This window comes from Micropterus dolomieu, linkage group LG19, assembly GCF_021292245.1.
Source record: "Micropterus dolomieu isolate WLL.071019.BEF.003 ecotype Adirondacks linkage group LG19, ASM2129224v1, whole genome shotgun sequence".
NCBI lineage: Eukaryota > Metazoa > Chordata > Actinopteri > Centrarchiformes > Centrarchidae > Micropterus > Micropterus dolomieu.
This window is the reverse complement of record NC_060168.1, coordinates 9,065,785-9,088,241: the sequence shown is the minus strand read 5'-3', so window position 1 is coordinate 9,088,241 and position 22,457 is coordinate 9,065,785. Positions and strand designations below refer to the sequence as shown.

Below are 22,457 nucleotides of genomic sequence, written 5' to 3'. Positions count from 1 at the left end.
GTAAACTGGGATTGACTCCAGCCCCCCCGCGACCCTGTACGCAGGATAAGCGGTTGACGATGGATGGATGGATGTTTTTCCCTCCTAACTTTGCAGTTCCAGCTCACAGCTTTGCAAGTAACTTATGCCCTGCACAGGCCTGAACTTACATTGATCTGTCTTTTCTTTTAAAAATGAGTTGTCTCAGTGGTTGATACATACTTGAATAGCAAGGCTGGGAGCCACAGAGACACATATTTGTACATCCAACCCAAATTGGGGGAAAATATATTTCCTTATAGGCTACAAGACACAATGAACGAGAACTCTATGGTGTTGGTAAAGATAAAAATTAAAATGACAAGGCCGCTTCGCTCTGTCTTGTTTTAAGACTTAATATAATAAGTTATAAATTAACCTCACATACATGAAAACACAGAGGAGAGGTAATACCTTTAATTATTTATACCTACGTCTAAAGAAAGTGGACACGATGTTTGTCCAATCACTTAATGTTTATCTGTCCTATTATGTTCCATATTTCCTCGGGGTTGTACCACTAATAGTACAACTTACAGAGTAGCAGCGCTCCACAGTAATGTTGATGTGCATTTAAAGTATTAATTTCAATGTTTATGAATAGTAATAATTTGTGGCTTCGATTGATATAGCTTTGCACATATGAGTGTTCATGTACTGCAAATTGTGTGAGAAACTGATGTTTAAAGCGAGAGATTCAATCACCGATAACAACAGATTAAGAGATCCATTGCAACCGTGTAAGTTGCCTGTAAGACCTTGACAAGGGCTAAAATAAACCAATAAATGACAACTGTAGCCATAACGTGACGTAGGTAAAAACATGTGACGATCACACGGCGTAGCAGGAAGTAAAAAAAAATGTAGTTGACAAAGCGAAACACTACAATTAAGTAGGTAGGCCAAGGTATGTGTAAGAACTACATTCCCTAGCAGCAGAACGAATTCGTTTCCGGTCTGGAGGATTTGCGCAGCAGAAGTCACTCGAACGGGATTAGCTAGTTTGCTAGCACAGGAAATCTCTTTAGATGTTGCAATTTGCACTAAATGAGCTACTTTGAAACGCGCTGACACATCGAGGTATTTTATTTGTTATTATATATCACCGTTGATTGGGTTAGCTATAAGCAATAGTTGGTGGCATTGTGATAAACAGTTGACGTTGCCTAAATTACCTAACGCCGTTATGTCCAGTGGTGAACAACAGCTAGCTGGTCCGTTGTTTTGCAGCCACCGTAAATCTTGCTTTCATTTTCATTTCTCGTGACAACGTAAGTTAAGCTTGTAGTTTTAATTTAGTGGCCACTAACGTTAGCGCGTGAAACTACGTCCAATTACTTACTTGTTAGTTTCACACGTTAACGTTACACAAACCTTCCTTCATTTCTGTCCTGTTTGTAACGTAACACTCAAATGTTTCACCAGAGTTCATCTCTGTTGAGCAACCTCCTCTTTCCCCAGCCCTTTCTGCTCGTCTCCAGTAACGTCTCACTGTTATCGTTGTTCGTGTAGTGATTGAGCTGAAACCCCAGCTGTTGCCATGGCAATCCTGTTTGCTGTGGTGGCTCGTGGAACCACCATCCTGGCAAGGCATGCGTGGTGTGGCGGAAACTTCCTGGAAGTGACTGAACAGATTTTGGCCAAAATCCCATCAGAGAATAACAAATTGACCTACAGCCACGGCAGGTAGGATGAACACACACACACACACACACACACACACAGTCCTCTGCAGTCACCTACTCATCATCCCATAGGATACTAAAGGACAGTACCCACCCAGCCACAGCCTGTTCACCCTGCTGCCTTCTGGGAAGAGATATAGAAGTTTCTGCTGCCACACCACCAGACTGCAGAGCAGCTTTCCCCCCACGCTATCAGACTATTAAACTCAAATTCATAATTCAATATAGTTTATCTCTGTTCACCATTTCTATTATTGCTTCTATACTAATGTATATTGTCTGCTACAAAGCAGAGGGGAGTTACAAACTCAATTTCACTCTATAACCTGTTATATTGTGACAAAATAAATCTACCTACCTATTATGCTATACTCCTGTGTACTATGTGTAGGTATGTGTACAATGTGTATTATGTGTAGTGTGTGTGTATTATTCGTGTTGAAGGTGCTCTTGGTACAGTCTGCGAAAACAAATTTTCTCCATCGAGGACAATAAAGAATGAATCTGAATCATAGGTAAAAACGGTGGCCTAGAGTGCTGAATAAAATACCTGACCAACAAGTTACAAAAGCAGACCTACCCCCATTGGTTCCTCGGGCAAGTGTAAACTTTGGTTGCCAGCAATTTTCAACTATGACTATGCTCATAAAAAAACAGGCTGTTCTTGTCATCAGAGTAGGGTTGCAACTATAAAATACATCGGCAACTATGAGTTTGAGTAATGTTTTCAGAATAAAAAAGTACAAATTCTCTGATTCCAGCTTCTTAAATGTCAATATTTTCTGGTTTCTTTCTGTGGTTGTGGCCAAAACAAGACGTTTGAGGACATCATCTTGGGCTTTTGGGGAAACACTGATTGACATTTTTCACCATTGTCTGACATTTTATAGACCATTTTTATATGTGATGTTACTTTAATCACTCAGGGTCTTTTCATGCACATTCACACACCTCTAAAACCTTTAAAAGTGGGGTTTTGTGTCCAAGTAATCTGGATTTTCAGGCCGCTGCATTCCCTTCCTAGGTGCAGCGTCGTATATAAGCATGTGACCAGCTCTAGATCAATAAAAGCTCAGATATCAGAGCTTACAGAAGGTGTACTGCAGGAAACCACAACCTGAAACAATAATGCGGTATTACATGCCACAAAGGCACAATGCAATGTGTCCTCACTCAAAAATCTTGGCAGTGAAGCGGTGAGAGAAGAATACCAGTGTCGTATAGGGTTACAGCCCGTTAATTACTGTTTATACGTTGGTAAATGTTTCCTTAGACATTTTACAATGCATGTACTGTACTGTATTAAAATGTGTGCTTTCAACTGTATTTCTATAATGATTATTCTTTTTTTTTTAGCTATCTCTTCCATTACATCTGCCATGACAGAATTATATACCTGTGCATCACTGATGATGTAAGTATATGATTGGCTCAGATATTCATGTATTCATTTGTTTAGGGGTGAGTGGGGAAGTTGAGTAATAGATATTAAAAGGTCCCTTGAAATAGCTTTGAGATTGTAATTTGTTTCATGCTGTTTGACCTGCTTCTGCATGATGCACTCTATGCGAATAATTACATATAGAGTACAGTTAGTAACCCAGCCACTCAATTATTGCACCCAAATACATCTCCAGCCCATGTTTGTGAAGTAATATTTTGAGTCTATAACAACAGAAAGCAGAATACACAAGCCTTTTTTTTCATTTCACTGGCTCTTTATACTTACTTTAATTACTCAACTTTTTTTGTGCTAAAGGACTTTGAGAGGTCACGGGCATTCAGCTTCCTCAGTGAGGTCAAGAAGCGCTTTCAGACAACGTACGGGTCGCGAGCACAAACAGCCCTGCCTTACGCCATGAACAGTGAGTTCTCCTCAACACTGGCAGCTCAGATGGTGAGTATGACAAGAGCCTGAGTATACTGAGCAACATTTTCTTTATAGACTACTTCTCTAGTCTATAAAAAAACACATACAGATTTAGTAATCACAAAACACAATTTCCTCTCCTTTGCTCTCCTTTCAATTTCCCTCTTTTCCCCCCTACCTTCCTCTGTCTTTATTTCTCTATGTAGAAACACCACTCGGACCCACGAGGATCAGATCGTCTCACTGAGACTCAGATGCAGGTGGATGATCTGAAGGGCATTATGGTCCGTGACATAGGTGAGCTGCTCATGAGTTTCCCTGTGGTGCAGTGATGCATAATGGACCTCTTTTTGATATAGGGCTATGAGATAATAATGAATCAGAAATGTGTGAGTGGCATTATTTCACTTTTAAATGAATGCAGTGTGTTGTGGATGCATCAGTGACCTCTTCATTATGCTGTGCCAGGAAAGCACTGGTACTTGTTGGCCATCATTCCCAAAGGAAGTGTTCTGACCAAATGTTTACATAATATGTACAATTCTGATGAAAACTGGAGGACGACTGTCTCAAACGTCTGTCAGATTTCACCAGCCATTTGATCTGAATCGTATTACACCGGATCTTTTGTGTCTCCCAAGTGAACTTGGGCTCTCTTTGTGTCTTTTTACAGACTTGGTAGCTCAGAGGGGAGAGAAGCTGGAGTTGCTGATTGACAAGACAGAAAATCTGGTTGATTCGGTGAGTTTAAAGACGTGTGGTTGCAGGCCGTTCGTCCTACTTGTTTTCTGATACTTGATAATTGGCTGTATACAAGTTTAGATTTTGACAGTAGTCGAATCAATCTCTCATCCACAAATATTGTCACTGACGTTACGTTCTCCTTCTACTATGTTTTAGTCGGTCACATTCAAGACCACAAGTCGTAACCTGGCAAGAGCCATGTGTATGAAGAACCTCAAGCTGACTGTTGTCATTGTGCTGGTGTGCCTGGTGAGTACGTGCAGAGTGGGGAATTGGTGAGATGCTGGTTATTTGTGGGATACAGTCATTACTTACTATTACTACTACTGTTTTAATTTCCAGCTATGATGAGGCTCGGCTGTCCTGTATAAATCATTAACTAGTATCATAAGAGGGTTCTTCAGCATCGCTTGAAGGAATTCCTCCTGTGTGTCGCGACTGTATGTTCTCACTGTGTGATTAATCATTGAACTCTGTGTCTGCGCTCGTTTCAGGTGGTCCTTTACATTATCGTTTCTGCTGCCTGTGGAGGCCTCAGCTGGCCCTCTTGTGTCAAATAATGAGAGGAGAGCTGGGTTTAAAAGAGAAGGAGAAAAAGAAGAGCCGGGGAATCGCCTGTTCAACTTTGCCTGCCAATGGATGCAAAAGGAAAACAACTTTCCTTCCTTTACTCCTCTAGCGTCAACATCCCCAGAAGACAAATGCTGTTCCTCCTCCTTCCTCGCCCGTCGCTTCTTTGATAGTGTGCACACTGACTTGCCTTCTGGACAGGGAGACCCATCTCATACCCACACTAATGGACAGCAGCCATGTGGCCTAAAACTGATACAATAATCTTGTCATATACTAGTCTGGTACATTCATCCTGTCTCCTGCACTCAGTGGCCTGATGTATCAGTTTGTGATACTGTCCCGCACCTATCTATGTAATTAATCCATTCAGACAGATTCCGGGATGAACCACAAAGAAAGCAAAGATTGCTTTGTTATTGTCCTGCTTTTCATTTGCTGTCAACAGAGACATGCGTGTGAAGGTAGCATTTACAGTGTGTTGCAGATCCATGAAGGACTCCCACAATACAGTGTCTGGTTCTCTGTTATATAACTGAAAACAAATTTTCAACAAAACCGATGCAGTGTATAGTATGTCTAAAGTGACAAGTGTCTAACGAACCATATTGGTGGTGTCTCATGAATGAGACAAGCCCTTTTTGTTCAGAAAGAGATTTTTACTGATTTCCTTCATGTTTTACGCCAAGCACAGTAGTATGTTCTAAAATTGATGTTGTAAAATAAGAGAGATGTGATCATACAAATAAATATTGTACATTTGATTGATGGTAGTGATTGAAAAGAGGTAGTTTCTTTTAAATCAAGTCTGATTTTTGAGAGAATTCTCCCTTTCCCACCTTGACCGGAGGCTTCTTTTGACCTTTTACCTCTGATAGTGTGCCCATGTTCTTTCTGTTAACACAATGCACTTTTTACATTGTACATAGATTTGCATCCTGGCATATGATTTACTATCATGTAATTATTTAACTATTGTGCATCTGGATTTCAAATAATAAAATCGGATGGTATCAAGTGGTTGATCTCTACAGGAAAACAAAAGAAATGTTATGACACGTGTGGCTTTCATTTTGGACATTAGAGCTGAACTGACGAAGACAATTCTTTTATTAACTGATTAAAACGAATCTTCTATGTCTAACCGTTGATTGTGTGGGGAGGCCAACTCATCATGGTGGGTCAAAGGTCAAGAAACGACACTTGTTCATCGCTTCTGCGGGACAACATGAGCTGAACTCGGTCATGGCCAGTCTGTTGTGAATGAAAGATGACAGTGTGAGAAAGGAAAACAACAGGTGAAAGTAATTGTTCATTAGGACTTCGTCAGCAGTGTGATCCTGTCTGTGCTGCTTGGTCCTGTGACAGGTAACGTTAACGAGCCATCAGTCCAGCGCTGAGTCGGGTTTCTTATGTCGAACTACTGTGCTTTCTATGATCTAACTTGACCACTACAAGTATTGTCTTGAATGTTGGGCAGAAGGTGAGGCAGTTTAATACCTTATTATTTCACTACTGTAGTTGTTTATGGTACCAAAAAATATTGCTTAATTTACCTCCTGTCAACAGAACAGATTACCGTTAGCGCCAAACTCTGTGTTTAGCTAGTTAACACTGAGCTAACGTTAGTTAACGTTTGACTTTGTTCTCCTGTGAACCGCTCTTTGTTATTCAACCGTTGAAATTCATATCGTTAGTGGTAACCATAATATTAACGTTAGTCCGTCAGGATTGTAACTGTATTCAAGACTGCTGATGTTGGCGAACACCGGGTCAATAGTAATATCATCTTATTTCCTTATCTTTTAATGATGTCCCAGGGGTAGTGTTTTTAAACCATTTAAGGACTTTTTCCTTGCTATTTTTAGCTGCATACTATGTTTACTCCTGATCTAATTACATGCCTAACTGACTGGAGGAGGCCTCGCAAAGGGGAAATCCAGTCAAGCGCAGGGGGTAGTTGTTTTGATCAGAAAATGTTGTACCAATGATCATGTGTCAGAGGGGGCAGGGAGGAATGAGGTACAAATACACGCAGCTAACGTTACATTGATTCATGTTTTTTTGGCTTTAAATACACAAATTTAACTTGGTGACTGTGCATTCCTGTGTGTCTTGTGTGCAACTTTAAAAAAATGTCAATATCCTTGTGGAGTTGTGCGGCATATTGCAAGGTGAAACGCCTTATGAAACCATGCTGTAAAGTACACCATAAACACTGTTCCCAAAGGTTACTATAGAATATAGTTTACTCTCCAGCACAATATTTCAGATTGAGCTCAATTCTTGACCTTGGAAAAAAGCAGCTTGTCAAATATTCTTAACTAAAGGTCCAATTTAATTAGTTTGTTGTTATTGTTTGTTGTTGTTGTCCACCCCCTGGACATGTGTGTGCAGTGTGCGTCAGAGATTAGGCTAACTGAATGAAGAGCTAACCAGGACACATTTGCACAGCTGCAGATTCATCTAACATGCCTCTGTTTTTCACTAGATCACATAGGCCCACAGCTTTGTCTTGTCTTGAAAGGCTTGGCCATTTCTCCTTGCTGGAGCAGACTGACTGATATTATAACAGTGCCACACTGTTCTTCTAACTAGGCTTGTCGGTGTGGTTTTTGTCCCCCAGTGCTTTACAGACGGCTGTGTTGTCCCTGTGGTATGTTGTCAGGAATCCTCCAGCTTGACCTGCTGCCCTGCTGTAGTGTGGGGCAGCTATGTGCCCGGGTTTTTAATGGCTGTGCCTGCTACTCATACCTGCTCACTGTATTATACAGAAATGTCCAGTCAACCAGGTAAAGGCAACAAAACCCATTTGAGGCTTTCTGCAGAATGCCTGAGGGTCTTCAGAAATGGAGAACCACTGTTCTGCTTATCCCTCTGTTTTAAATTTTATAAAGAAAGTTGAAGGCTTTACTACAGGCATGCAAACTCCTCACCTTTCGGCGAATTTCGCAGTTTTGAAACTAATATGGGTCACCTACATGATCTGTGCCGATCCAATGAGAAAATATTTTTTTTTCGGGTTGGGGGTTCAGTTCATCGTCACACAATCTGAGCCCTTATGTCCCCATCGCTTTTCAACATAAAGTGACACCGTTGTGTGTCAGTATCTTTATCTTGTTGCAGTACACAATTGAAAGTTATCTATACAAACATGTAAGCTTAAACAGACCCCTCTGACACAGTCTGTGTGTTTATCTGCTTGCGTATCTTTCTCAACTTTTTTACCCCTGACCAGTTTGCATGCCTGTTACTAGCATTGATAAAGATTAACTGAGGTACTCGGTGAGGTCTCATTTCAAACGGTGATGTTGATAATAAATGAATAAATTGACGAGGCAGTATAGTCTTGAATCTCAAAACACACAGTAGTTGGCAGTTTACTGTGAGTCTTGTGTATCAGAGGGATTTTGGTCGGTCACCCCACTTGTTTTGAATGTGTTGTATGCTTTCAGAGCAATACTGTGTAGGTGGCAACATGCATCACCTATCCAACGAAGGTTAAAATCAAGGGCAACTGGACTTGGTTGAAGATACTGGAAAACTTCTTCAACCAAGTCCAGTTGCCCTTGATTTTAACCTTCGTTGGATAACTATGACCTGGATGACTGAGAATCTTCATAGACATGCATCACCTACGTTTTATATCTGAGTCTTGGACTGGAGAGTCTAAAGACTTTTCTAAATTCTGTTGAAAATGAACATCACTTTGCTGCTACATAACATCTGCATACTTGTTAACAGTGGTACGTGAAGAGCAATGATGAAATACTAACATTACATAAGTAGACCTACTAAATAACGTATTGTACAGGATATAAGACTAATTCTTGAGGAGATAATAAGCCTACCCCATAACATGATTTATCTTTTCTCCAGTTAAGATTAGACTGTAGGTTCCCAGTGTCAGTGCCCTTGTATAGATTAAGCAGAAATAGCATGGGTCTTAGGGGTCTTAGACTCTGGTGTCACACCACTGCTGTAGTCTAAGGATCATGTGTTGACCTGTTTGTGTACAACATGAGGCCGTGTCATCAGACAGTGACGATGTCAGTGGAGGACTTTTCTATGCATATTCTGGTTGCGATCTACCATTTAAAAGTAGTGGTAGTTCAACATTCTCCTGCACCTAGGCCTCCCATCATTCTGCTCCCCTGGTCACTTATCCCTCACTAAAAAGCCGCCTGATGCATTCCCTCATAAAAGAGGGACTTTAGCTGCTAAGCAACAGTGAATGCCAACTCAGCCCGGCAGGCCATGGCCACTCCCTCTGCACTGTGCTCGGCATGGATAAGGTAACATGTTACTTTCTTCCGCTAGCTCCCTTTGTAAACTTGGGAGTGGAGCTCTGCTCTTAGCACAGTGCTTAGCTGGCCCTTGACGTGCCTGCACTGAGGAGCCAAGTGCAGTCGAGTCACTGATGGTGTCTGACTGACACAGTGGCTGGTTGGAGAGATTGCTGATCCACTGCTGCAGTAGGCCTGCTGGACTAAGTCACGTTACCTCAGGGAGGGGAGGAAAGCACAGAATCGGACGCCTGCACAAGAGCCACCCTCATTCAAGCTGAGATGTTACTGATGCACGGTTGACTCTGAACACGAGCACGGACGGGGGCCGCTGGTGGGACGGGGGCCGCTGGTGTCTGGCTGAAGCAGACTCGCACACCTCTGTCTGTCCAGTTGGCTGGATATAGTGCTTTGGAAGGAAAGCAGTGATGAGATTTGTCTCTGAGAGGGTGAAGTGAGCCCGATGAACTTGCAAATACGGAGTGATACAGCAGGCAGTACAGCTGACTGTGTGCATTTTCTTCCACACTGTTCTCATGAATGGAGAGGACAAGAGTGGAGGTATTAAGTTATTTCATATTATGGTTGAACAGTGTTTTTAGGGAAAGGTAAGTGTTGCAGACCTGTTTAAAAATTTATTTTTCTGCGGAGTTTCCTTCCTTTCATTGCCTCGGTGTCCTTTAGCTTGAATTTCATGGTTTTGTTTTTCCATAAACATTGTCAGGTCAAGGTTTATCTCAGGTGCAGTACTTTACGTAACAGGATAATACCCAGTCACACATTTAACCAGAGAAATCACTGTTCTCAGTAGTTTTTCTGTGCGGGAAGATACTGCAGTGGCCCAGGAGGGGCAGTTCTTGCCAAGGTTCAATGTGCACAGTAGTTTGCCAAGGCTGTATACTTTACTTGATTGTACAGATTGTAATGTAAAGTGTGTTTGAGTCTCTGCCTGTTAAACAAACATTATTATTCATCCAGATTTGGACTGTTGGCCATGTTGATAAAAGCAGAGCTGCCTTGATACCTTATCAGATGTAGTGCAATTTTAATTATTAACAATTATTGGTATAATTATTACCAAATGTCATTCTCCCTAATGTTTAAGACAAATCACTTTGAAGAATAGAGTAGCACTCAGAAGATATTTCATCTGAGGACTCTAATTCATGGATGTTGTGGTTTTTGTCTCTTCCATACATAGCTCCAGTTGTGCGATATTGACAAAAAATCTCATCTCGATATTTCTGGGATTTTGTCAAGGGTGATAATTAGATGATATTTGGCATCCTTCAAAAATGTCTAATATTGTACTAGCTTGCTCTGGCTAATAGAATATTAATTGCTGCTTTCTAATGACATTAACAGAAACAGTCGTTGTTGTTTTTTTTTTACATAAAACTGAAGCATTCAAGTAAACACAATATACAAAACACTGAAATCTGACATCAAACAGTGTGAGAATGAGTAAACCATTTCATTTGTCTGTAGCTGTTGTCATAATGACTTTTGATTCTGTCAGCATCATTGTAGCAGTGTTTGAACTGGAGTTTGTTTTTGTGCTCGTACCATGGCTGGTTTAGGTCTTTTGTGGACAGCTGACTCTCGAAGCTTTTCGTATTCTTGATATTCTGTGCGGTGGTTAGTTTGTGGTCTTTAACAGCAACCAGTTTTTGACATAGTTTGCAGATTTATGTCTTTTGAGCAACATCCGTCTTTTTAAAGTCAGGCCACCTCCATTTAAGTGAGGTTGAACCACGTCTAGCAGTGAAATCTAACAACTTAATTATCATTTTGAAGTTTGTATGTGTGATGCCAGAATGGTCCAGCCATTGCAAGGACACCTCTTCTTGATTTTTATAAATGTGTTTTTGAGGAAACAATATTTTGTTGCTTCAGGGAAGTTTGCATTAACATTTTGTATGATTTTTTTTGCATCATAGTTAATTTTATATATGATTTTCTTAGTGTCTCATTTTAAGAAAAATAAATACATTCAAGTTGACACTTGCTTGACACTTATAGGTAGGCTATCAATGTGATAGAAAAATTGGTTTGTAAATGTGGCTGTTGTTTTGGCTATGAGAAAAAAACTGTCACTATAATTATTATTTTGCCCACCTTTAGTATTTTCGGGTCTTAATCTAGTGAGTACAGGTGTCTATGACTCTTCAACTCTTTGGTTACTTCCCTAACTTTAAGTAGATCTTTCTACTTGATGGGCAAAGAAAATGCTAATTTTGACACCCAGACCATTCAACTGCTGAATTATGTTTTGACATTCACAAAAGAAACTCAATCTTAGCAGTAAAACGCACAGGCAAGCCAAAGGCAAGCAGGCTGCCACTCAAGAATGGAAACATGACGTTAACATACAGCATGTTGTAAAGCAAAGCCTTTCTCCCATGACAGTTCTATGTTGTTTTGTTTTTGTAGTGTTTTTAGAGTTGAATGCTCTGACAACCGAGAGAAATCTTCTTAGCTTAGGAATTATCTGTTTTGTGCGTTTTGTTGTGTGTATCCAGCAAAATAGACATAGCCTCACTGATTCTGCCCCTCCTTACTCCGTTGTCATTAATCTTGACCGTAAACTAGACAGAATTTCACTCCCAAAAATCAAGGTATTTCGGGGTAACTACAACCAAGGGTAGATGGAGCTATAAAACCATCCAAGGTTACCATTTTGCTGTAGAAACAAGATTGTGTTACATTTTCTTATATGCACCAGGATGTCTGCGGTCTGCATACTGGAACATTTTCAGGCTGTTGGTGACTTGATATCTTACTCTCTGGTGGTACAAACGACAATGGTGCTTTTGTTGTAGTAGTGGCTGGCAAGCTTAGCAGTCCAGTCAGCTTAAATAAACACAACAAAGCAGTTAAGGCTGCCATTACTTCTCATGCCAAACATATGTTGGCTCATTTTAAAGTAGAAACACGGCTCATAACTGTTGGTCCATCCTCACATTTAAGCTTTTATTAAACCTTGATTCAGAAGAGACAGCAATGACAATAGTGTGTAGTGATAGTGATGTACAAATTTTGCTTTACCATATGATACTGTGAATGGTAAAACATCTCCTCAGAAAGGTTACAGATACTCAGGTAACCTGTTTGAACCAGCGTGTAGCACATAGTACAACTAGGAGTTTAAGACAGACTTACTACAGTACAGTATACCCTAAGCATGATCCTAATGACTTTTTCACTGAACTAAGTCATAAATAATTTGATTATACAGCTATTTTTACAATGGCTAATGGCTGCAAAGGCTTACCAGGGCAAGCTGAAGCCTTTTTGGCTTTTAGGAGTTCTTAATCTTACACCAGAACATCTGGGCATAAGTCTATGGCTCAGTTAGGGGTGTTTGGTTCTTTAACATTCTGTGAAATTACATAGTTTATGTAGTAACATGGTTCTAAAGAAAACGTTTTCCTCCTCTTTACAGATATTCATACCTGATCAACAAATCTGATGGACTGCAGTACCGCTAACTGAATGTTTTTTCAGAACTACAGAAGTTTCCAAAATATCTAATAAGACATTGAACATGTCCGCTGACCAAGTTGAGCGCACAGTTACTTTGCCCCACAGAGACCTGCAGCTGGGCCGTTCCCCTGAGAGTCATTACAGCAACTTGTCACCGTCCCCTTCACTTGACTCCAACAGTAGCCTTTCCAACCTGAGTGACAGAGAAGCCTACAGCTCCCCTTACATCAACACAATGGAGGGCTGTCTCTGTGATAGTACCCCTGTGGATAACCCCTACAACAACACCTTACCACATGTGTTCTGTGGTGTAAGTATGAACCTGAACCAAACGTTTATTGCCACACCTGTTAATGCCAGTGTGAATTTCTGGAATGAAAACTTGAGTCTGATAAGCAACCATGAGACAGGATCAGAGTACCTGACTTTTAGTAAGAACACAGAGGATGTACGTAACAGTGCAGTGAGATCTCCAGACTCTGCTGGGAGGGAAAGCCAGCTGAGTTCTTGTGAGATCTCCAGTAGAGGATCAACTGAGAATGGCCGCTGCTCAGTGAACTCTGGGGAAATGGTAATAAGGAGCAACAGTTTTTGTCTGGAGGACCAGGCACTCTTGGTAGTCTCTTCCCTGGAGGAGTCGTCAATCTCTCTAGATGTTGGACAGCGAGCATTGCCTGCTTCTGACTCTGCCCTGCTGTCAACCTCTCTGCCGGATGTCTGCGAAAAATCCACAGACAGAGTCACTGAGGAGAACATAGGCCATCCGTGTCTTGGAATGACTTTCATTCAGGCAGAGCTCACTACTGAGGAATATGATATGGCAACATCCAACTCTTTTGTAGCTCTGCCAAGTGAGAATGAAGGACGTCTTTTAATGACATTTGTCTGTGAAGCGTCTCCTGAGAGTGGAAAAGGGCCTGAGTTTGCTAGTGCTGACGGAGAGCCCCATTTCCCTGGAGAACGTACGCCTGAAGAAGGGAAAACCTGTGTGTCCACTCGGTTAGCTATGCAAGACAGAGAGAAGGATTTTCAAACTTCTACTCCATTACAAAACATTGGGAACAAGATACCCAGCCTCCCCTCCTTTTCAGAGTCTCCCTGCACTGGAAACGCAGGAAGCCCAGGACTCCAGTCTGTTAAACTGCAGCAAGTCTCTGTGACTCCTAAACATTTGGTTGCAGGACCGCTGCCTTTAGCCAGCAAAGTCAAGAAAATGGAAATTAAGAAGTTTCCCAAGTCAGACTTCAGCAGTGTAAAATCTAAAGTTGTGACACGAAGTACAGTTCCAAGCCCTGCTTCACAAGTAAATGTGAACAATAGACACACTGATGCACATAGAGGAGCAGCCATCAGGATGAGTGCTGCCAAAGTAAAATGTAGCACTACAGTTATCTCTACCACCACTCAAATTGTCAGTGACACTCAGAGACAAGTGAATACAGGGGCTACTAATTTAGGTGTGACGATGATACGGTCACCTGGGCATACTGCTGTTGATGGACAGAGCACGACTAGAACAACCCCACCTTACCACCACCCAGCTGCGAGTATACATGCTTCGGCAGTCCAGTGCAGTAACACCAGCTCTGAAACAGAGCAAGCAGCCTCAGGCCAAGTGGCAGATGATGCTGCTCAGCATGCTGGCAACCAGACATTCTGCTTCTCATCCTCAGAAAAATCCCCTGATAGAAGTTGCCAAACAGATCCCAAACCAACTCCAAAGAAGGGCGTGTCAAACAAAATTGAGGTCAGGTCAGGCTCAGCATTGGGTCAGGCCAAGCCTTCTGTCCTCACGATGAGGCCACGCTGCTCATCGGAGAGTTTACCATTGTCACCTAGGGCACACAACGAGAAGAGAACAACTCTAAGGACCTCAACCAGCTTTACCATTCCTAAAGCTGACACCAGTCTGGGCCACAACAAACCAGGGAATCTGAACTGCTCTTCCCAGAATCAACGGGGCACAAATGGACCTGCTGAAAACTCCACAAGGGAGGTTAAGAGGATCAGCCTGGTGGTGAGTATGGACTTCATTACGTATCTTCAAATACTGTTAATATTCATGTCCTTGTAGCTTTTTCTATAAGCCACTTTTAATCCAAATATAGTGACAAAACACCAGTCATACAAGTCAAATAAGGGATTAGGAGACCAATGTTCCCTAACTGATGTACGTTCATGTTGTTGTTTTTTTTTACTTGTTTTAAGCTGTAGGATCTCTGTTTTAGAGCAGGACACACAAAGATTTGGTTGGAGCTGGCAGCGATCTTTGTGAAAATAGATAATAAAGCTAAGGGACTGAGTGAATATTTGCTCTCTTTGCAGGCAGATTCAAGCAAACTGACAACAGCAGGAGCCTCATGGGATGAGAATAAGAGCAGATTTCGAGTGCGGCCATCTCCTAGACAAGCAAGAGGGACACCAATTTCACAACCTCCAGCTGCCAGTCCCAAACCAGCCACTTTGTCAACCAGGCAAAGGCAGGGAACCCTGGGGCGGGATGAATTCAGGACCTTCAAAGCTGTAGGGACACCACAGTCCAAGCAGAAGAGCAGTACAGGTAGCGCTCTTATTAGCTGGACGGACACACACACACACACACGTAGTAGTGGGAGTCTTGAGAAAAGTTTAGTGTTGTCCTTAATTTGTTTCACAAAGGAGAAAGTTGACCCGAATATGTCAGTAAATAAACATTGATAGTAGGTCAACCCTAAAGTCTTAAGACCTGTCTTTGACAAAGCAGAGAGATGATGATGATGATGAATGGTGCAATAGGTCTGTTTAAAAGTAACATAAGTGATTCTAATCCAATACACTGCTTTTTTGTCAAATTCAGCGAATATCTCCTCGCTAGCTGGCCGTTCTGTGTGTGCTCTGAAACAGAATTTGGTGTTTGTTCACAGCCCTGGCTCTGTACATGGAAAACAAGTGGCTCAATCAGAGCCACACAAGCCTGTCCAGTCATGATTTGTGTGTCGGGTAACATTAAATTAGTTGTCCACGGACATTCAGCTTGCTTTCCAGTTTGCCAAGACATGCTGTTGTGATGTTAGCTATAGTAGCCGGAGAGTTTTGAGTATCACTGACTGGAGCTGCTGTGCTGGATCTGGGAAACTGTCTCGTTCTCTCTGCATGATAGCTTTGCTGTAGCAACTGAAGCTACAGTTTGCTAACCCACAGTGTAAACACATCTTAGCTAGCGTTAGTTACATTACATGTTGTATTGTCATTTGCTCTATATAGTGGTATTTGTCATGGAATTGGATTTCTCCAGAATCGTATACCCCACCTTCTAACCCTTTTGTATAACCGTAGATAATTTGATTTGGACTGTACTTGAAGGACTATGTAGGATTGATAGCAGCACCAAAGGTACATGGGTTTTGTGGGTGGGGGTGGGTTATATACTATAGCTAGTGCAGCATATCTTTCAAAGCAACACAGTGATGATATAAGATGGCTTCCAATGACAAACATTTATGACTTATTCACTAGCTTGCAGCCATCCTTTCAGGAAAAATTAAAATGATTCAAATAAACATTATTTAAGGTTTGATCTGCATGGCTCTGCACTAGACATGCTGTAAACTAAAAGTATTCAGGTTGTAGTAAAGCAGTCTCTCCATCAGAGGGTAACATTGAGCAGTTCCTGTAATAGACCTACTGTCGTCCTCCTGATGAGCACAGCTGTGTTCAACAGGAACAGTGTTGGATACAGATGTCACCTCCGGTCTCTTGTCCAGGCTTTGGGTATAAACAACCAACTCCCTTTGCTCCTCATAGAAAGAGGTGTCCCTAAGGAACGAGGGGGACTCTTCCTCTGATGGCAAGCCATCTGCAGGGGAAGGAAAGGGAGGTTTTAAGCTCACCAATAGTGATATAGTGAGAACACAATGTTTGGAACAAGCGCCGTGAGCACAGTAATAAAGTTATAATCTTCTCATGCTCCTGCACAGGGACACTCCACGAGGATGCATTATTTTGCTTAAACTACAGCCTTTTTTAGCTTGTTTACATGTATTGGTTATAAAATTTAACATGTTTGCTGTGATGAGTGAAATAGGTAAGTTTTGTACAATGTCTATATTAAATGTAACCATTAAGAAGTAGGTAAGTGTTCTATGAATGAAATAATATTTGTTTCCCACACTTTTAAAGGTACTTTTTTATGTTTGGTTTTTGACAAACCTCTTTAAAATATCCAGTGAAAAGGGCTCATTACTACTACTAACACTACTCTTACTATCCGTTATGAGGAAAAAGATTGGCCAAATCAGGCCTTATAAACCAGCCAGTCTGGTCACACTGTGGCCTTTTCAACCCGATTAATCCGTCGACTGATTAACCACTATTCATGACCAATACAAAAGTGAGCTCACTTATGTGGATTTGTCCTTAATAAAGGGGTTAATGCTGCTGCTCCAGTGTTTATTTGTGCTCCATTGCATCCCAGTCAGTCAGAGAGCGCAGGGAACAGGAGAGCCATCCCTTGGAACTGGCTCAACGGCAAGTATTAAGGCCCAGCTGAATGGATTCCGACCTCCTCAGACTCCTACACGCCCCGCTCTTATGGGCCCTCCTGCTACTCCTGGTTCTAGACTACCACGCAGGACCCTGGGGCCATCTAGGAGCCTTACTGAGGCCAGTGTTCACACTGAGCCAAGTGAACGCACTGGGAGTACACAAGGTGAGCCAAACAAGGGTTTACATTGTTTTTAGAAGTAGGATGTGTAGCCCCATACAGGCCAATACATAAAGGAACAAAGTATTAGTTTTATACAGGCTGTGTCCTGGGCTCAGGTCATGGTGTTCATTGTGCTTTTTAAGGACACATCTGGGCACGGAAGGGAGGGGCATGTGTTTTAAATGGTGACCCACTTCAAGGCTGTGCTGGGATGTTAATCTCTCCCGGGGCAAATCTTTGTCTGATTTAATACATACACATCTGCCAAGATACAGGAGCTTGGCATCTCTTTTAAAGCTACCAAGAGATTTGTATGAATGAGCAGGGTACCAGTCAAAGCAAATCGTTCTATGTTGCAGCTTTAAATGGTTCTAATGTGAACCATATAATGGTATTTTATTTTCTTACTAGTGTGTTGTATAACGAGAGGGAGCCCTGTTAGACAGTGGGATCTTTAACAGCATGCAAGACTGATTGGCTGAGAAGACCTGTTTTCCAAACTGGGGACCCCCCACCCCAGTGTGGTTGTCATGGCAACGAGTTTCATTCCACTCCAGTTAATGCAGAACACTGCCTGGAGGAAATTGAGCAGACATACATTACAACTGATATCGTCTGAGGTGCAGAAAAGGAGCACTTTCCCTATTTTCCCTAAAAACCAATGGCTGCGTACACAGGACTTCGAAGCTGCACTTGGACTGAATCTCCAGCGCATGTTTTCAACAGCTCATCTTTAATGGCACAGGGCAGTGCAGCATCCAACTGCGATCTCACCCTCTTGACATGCCTGCTCGTTGGATCTTATCGCTTTTGTATCATCCCTTTGTTAGCTGCATTTAATGGAAAAGATAGAAAGCTTTGGAGAAGTAAGTGACACTGGAAGTTGAATCATGACTGCGGTATCCATTGTGAAGTGCTAATTTAAATCTTTGATCAGTTTAGCACAGAGGACATACATATTTGTTTTGTATTGTTTATACATTTCATTTTATGTTTACTGTATTTGGTAAATGTCAAAATGGTCAGATTAACATCATCTTTTATTGATCTCATTCATTTTCTTTTACCAGAATGCTTATATCACTTATATAACTAAAAAAAATGTATTTACCTTGATGCTCTTGAGGTTAGGTAGGTAGGTTTATTTTCACAATATAACACGTTATAACAAGTTGTGCTTGTTATAACAAAGATGGTCTGTTCACATCCTCTTTAGTAGATTGATACTGTATGGCTTTCTTACAAATCACCAGTGGTGACTATTAGGGCTGCAGCTAACAATGATTTTAGTAATCGAGCATTCTACAGATTATTTCATTCAGTTATATGGATTAAATGAAGCATCAATGCAAAGAATTTCTCAATGCTTTTTAGTAATGGAATTAATCGATGATTACATGTGGTCAGTGGTGATTACAGCAGTGCTAAATTGAAAGTACACAGGGAATTTAAATGCCCAGTGAATTTGAAATGACAAAACAATACGATTTTTATTTGAATCTAACCAGCACGTCTCTACTTGTTCTCTACAGTTTCTGGAGGAGCTGCACATAAACCAACCCCATTCAAATCAGTTGTGCTTAAGGCTAGACTCATCGCAACCCCTGGGAAAAACACTGGACTACGTGAGCAGATTTGTACATTTCAGACAATCATTTCAATTATCTTGCTTTTCCTGTACAATAATGCGTCTCTCATTTTATACATTTAGTTTGAAGCCTTGATCTCGAATTTTGATCAGTTAAATCTCCCTTTCTTACCTCCCATTTGTAGACTTAATGTGAGTGAGGGATTTTTACACCTTTTTATCAAATCCTCGCTCTATGATAAGGAAACAGCCTTGATAAATCTGGCTCGGGTTGAAAGTGAATAAACTACAAGAAAGCTATTTTTACTTTCTAATGTTATTAAAATTGTGTGGTAACCGTGTTTTATCAGGTCATTTTGATGTTGATTGAATTTAATGACTTATCTCTTTAAGTTTAATTAAACAGTATGTTTAGGACCTTAGTCCTGACATAAAAGCTACCTGAGGTTGTGGTCAGTTGCCAGTGTTCATACTGCATTATGGGTCAGATTAACTCCAGCCTCGTTTCTCGCCTGGATCTTCTGCTTGTAACAGCTTTGGCCACAGCATGCAAACCTGCTGCTTCCACCAGTAAAGGAGCTTCAAGCTCTACACTCAGTCCACTGACAAGGGCCACTTCTGCCAGGCTCGTTCGTCTAACTCAAAGTGGACATGGTAAGAGTCTTTTCATTGTGTTTTCGGCATAGATGGAGTTCCTAAAGGCTGTAGCCATTAGATTTATTGTCTGTATTACCTGTATTTTCACTTAATGTTTATCTGACTTGTTGTGCTTGATATTTTAAATGCAATTTAAACCATTATATTGTTGCATTTAATGCCCTTAAAATCATGTTTAGTTTTTCACCAGAACGTCCATGTTTTGGTGTCTTGTCTCTCAGTGGAATATTTTCTTATACTCTTTTACATTGTTTCCTCTAAACATAATTACACTAGAGCTGTAATGGGTGCTCTGTTTTATTGGCCTTTTGTTGCTCTCTGCTGCTGACACACGATGTTTGATGCAAATTTTTTGGTTCTTTGTGTGTTTTCCTGTCTTTTACAGAGTTGTTAATAGTCTGGTTGTGCTTAGTTTTGCAGAAGCTAGATGGAAAACATGCCTTTGCTAACATGCTCAGGCAGCACAGTTTTGGATTAAATATGTTTCACAGTCATAACTGAGGACACATTTTCACAGAAAGCTGTGCCAGCCAAGCTGTTTACAGCTCACTAGACAAAACCATGCCATGAGAAGTCTGTCATCTCTTGCCATCCCACTGCTGGTGACACAGGAAAAGAGTAAATGAGAGGAAGAGTGGAGGTCTAACTTAAATTCCCATTGGCTGCAGTTGTGGTGTTTTCTCCTCCCACTCCTTTCTCTACCACCCCACCCCCTCTGCATCCTAGCTCTGCCACAGCACCGCCATCATCATCAAGGTTGGAGATGCTGCTTTGCTTTGCTTTGCAGTGAGAGATCCGTGTGTTTGGGGAATAGCTGACGCCAGGTTTGCCAAGAGGATTAAAGGATTTATCTCGCTTTTTTCTTTTTTTCTTTTTTTTTCCCTTTTGCCCCCATCATGTTTATCAGGCTGTGTCACAAACCACTGGCCAGCCTTTAACCTTCTCTGTATCTTACAGCCTTAATAGCTGGGAATTCAATTTTGAGTTGGGAGACCTGCAATGCTGAGCTGTGTGCCTTCACTTTTTTCAAGGCTGTCTCAGTGGTGCTTTTACTATTACTACTGTTTTTTAATGATTATTTATTTTCTGCCTGTTTGTGCTGCTTTCACCTGAGCCATGATACATTGAGACACACCATGGCATGTGGTTCATAGTCAGCATTAAGCTTCTGCATTTGGACACTTTTTTGTTTTTGTAATTTCTTACTAAAACTGTGGCTGTCTAGCTTTGTGTTTGCGAGATGTTATGGTCTCCAAAGCTCTCCTTGTCGAACATCCACGTGCGTCTGACAGCCAAGGGTTTACTCCGAAACATTCAGCTGCTGTCAGGATGCAGGAAGAACACTGTGGTTTTCCAAGCAGGTCTGTCAGTTATTTCAGTCTTTTATAGTATTTGTACTTAAATTGTTATGGGTTTTTTGGGGGGGATCTCTGTGCTATAATATTTAAGCCAAGCCTATCAGAGTTTGCCTCTCATGTAGACCTGTGCAGTTTCTGAAATCTATTTTTAGGAGGGCTGTGTTTACTAGCCGTCAAAGCAGGAGGTTCATCTTACATTTACCTACCTTGGTCACCAGAAGTGTATCAGACTTTCTTAGTGTTTGAATCTTGAATTCAGGAACAATTTTACTTAAACTAGGATCATAACTATTTCCTTTTTAAAGTCATATTAACATTTGTATTATTGTTGAGGCTTTTTTATACGAGTGTGTGTCAAAATGCACTCTCTCGCTCACTGGGACACCCAGTACTCCTGTTTCACCCTAAGATGTACCAAGGTTATTTTGGTTCTTGGTCTCTAGGTTGAACCCTGGGAACCTTGTTGTGATTGTTAAACAGGACTGTGGGAACACAGCAGCTTCCTACGGTTCCCACATTATTTAAAGCATTCATCTTCGGTTTTTGAAAGGTTATGACCAAATATGGAGCTCAGACAGATTATTTCTTATTTGAACACAGCAAAGAATAGCTAATTTACTTTAAAACCAGTCGTTTTGGTACGGACAAAATGTCCCATGCATCAAATGGTTTAAACACATTTACTTATTTATTCATTTATTTATTTTAGACGAGTGTCCAGTGAATGTTACACTGAGAATTATTGTCTGGTTTTGTGTCAACCAAGCACTATAACAAGTGCCTGATTGTGAGGGGTCTCAGCACCCATCATGCTTTGTGCTATGGTGTGATATCTCCTTCCAGTTAGCAGAGTGCTATGCAGTGGAGTCACTAAATCACTCAGTATTTGGTTTAAGTGTGCTAGTTGAAATGGTACAAAATTATTTTGAGCCAGGGAAGAAGCATTAAATAAAGCGGGCAACATGTGTCATCAACTCTGATCAGTCAGTTGGATGGAAATAGCTGCAGGTCCTCTGTTGCCATGGAGCAGCAGTCAAATGGAGAGACGACCTATGTGCTTATATAAAGTCAAATTTAAATGAGAGTGCAGATTTGTGTGTGTATATGGAAAGGAAAAGCCACATGACAGTTAAAAATAAGTAAATACATGATTTCATTTTTGTAGCCTTATAATTAGACTGAATTATCATTTAATGACATTTAGGATTTGAATCTCTGAATTGCTGCCCACATCTCAGAGATCTGGACTGGCACACGTCACCCTCTTAAGACCATTTTGTTTTAAAAGCTGACTTGTTGACTTCAGCAGAAACTGTTGCATAATGTCCGCTTATTGTCTTGGAAAGAAGCACAAGATAGCTGGGGTAAAAGAGAAATAAACACACATTTCATTCCACCAGTTTCTCTTTATATGGATATGTTAAAAGTGGCATCTGCTAACATGGTTATGATCCCTTTTTTTTTTTTTTTTTTTTTTTTTTTTTTTTTTTTTTTTTTTTTTTTTTTTTCTG

At 41.1% G+C, this 22,457-nt stretch overlaps 2 protein-coding genes across 5 annotated transcripts in view; both read left to right on the top strand.

The window, feature by feature from the left end:
- Positions 1-93: 93 nt before the first annotated feature.
- On the top strand, positions 94-5,904 carry sybl1 (synaptobrevin-like 1). Of its 3 annotated transcripts, none has more exons than XM_046029960.1 (8): positions 94-117; positions 1,531-1,704; positions 3,060-3,117; positions 3,463-3,600; positions 3,780-3,870; positions 4,247-4,314; positions 4,474-4,566; positions 4,812-5,904. In XM_046029960.1, exons 2-8 carry the CDS (start codon positions 1,559-1,561, stop codon positions 4,875-4,877), a joined length of 660 nt encoding a protein of 219 aa, XP_045885916.1. In that variant the 5' UTR covers positions 94-117; positions 1,531-1,558; the 3' UTR covers positions 4,878-5,904. The 3 variants fall into 3 exon arrangements, with proteins under 3 accessions (XP_045885916.1, XP_045885913.1, XP_045885915.1); XM_046029957.1 differs by lacking the exon at positions 94-117 and adding an exon at positions 941-1,098; XM_046029959.1 differs by lacking the exon at positions 94-117 and adding an exon at positions 1,119-1,289.
- Positions 5,905-6,045: 141 nt separating this feature from the next.
- The window catches only part of mtus1a (microtubule associated tumor suppressor 1a), a 31,887-nt gene continuing 15,475 nt past the window's right edge, over positions 6,046-22,457 (top strand). Inside the window, exons 1-6 of one of the 2 annotated variants that reach the window (XM_046029956.1) lie at positions 6,046-6,370; positions 12,619-14,676; positions 14,985-15,219; positions 17,113-17,346; positions 18,876-18,968; positions 19,466-19,585. In XM_046029956.1, coding sequence (XP_045885912.1) covers positions 12,721-14,676; positions 14,985-15,219; positions 17,113-17,346; positions 18,876-18,968; positions 19,466-19,585 — 2,638 coding nt within the window. In that variant the 5' untranslated portion in view covers positions 6,046-6,370; positions 12,619-12,720. The remainder of the gene's footprint in view (positions 6,371-12,618; positions 14,677-14,984; positions 15,220-17,112; positions 17,347-18,875; positions 18,969-19,465; positions 19,586-22,457) is intronic. The other variant, XM_046029955.1, reaches the window with a different exon arrangement.

Excerpts from the sequence above, each read along its gene's own strand:
- sybl1 (XM_046029960.1), top strand. The coding sequence starts at position 1,559 with ATGGCAATCCTGTTTGCTGTGGTGGCTCGTGGAACCACCATCCTGGCA. Across the intron at positions 3,601-3,779 it reads CAACACTGGCAGCTCAGATG|AAACACCACTCGGACCCACG; the intron begins GTGAGTATGACA and ends TTCTCTATGTAG. Across the intron at positions 4,315-4,473 it reads CAGAAAATCTGGTTGATTCG|TCGGTCACATTCAAGACCAC; the intron begins GTGAGTTTAAAG and ends ACTATGTTTTAG.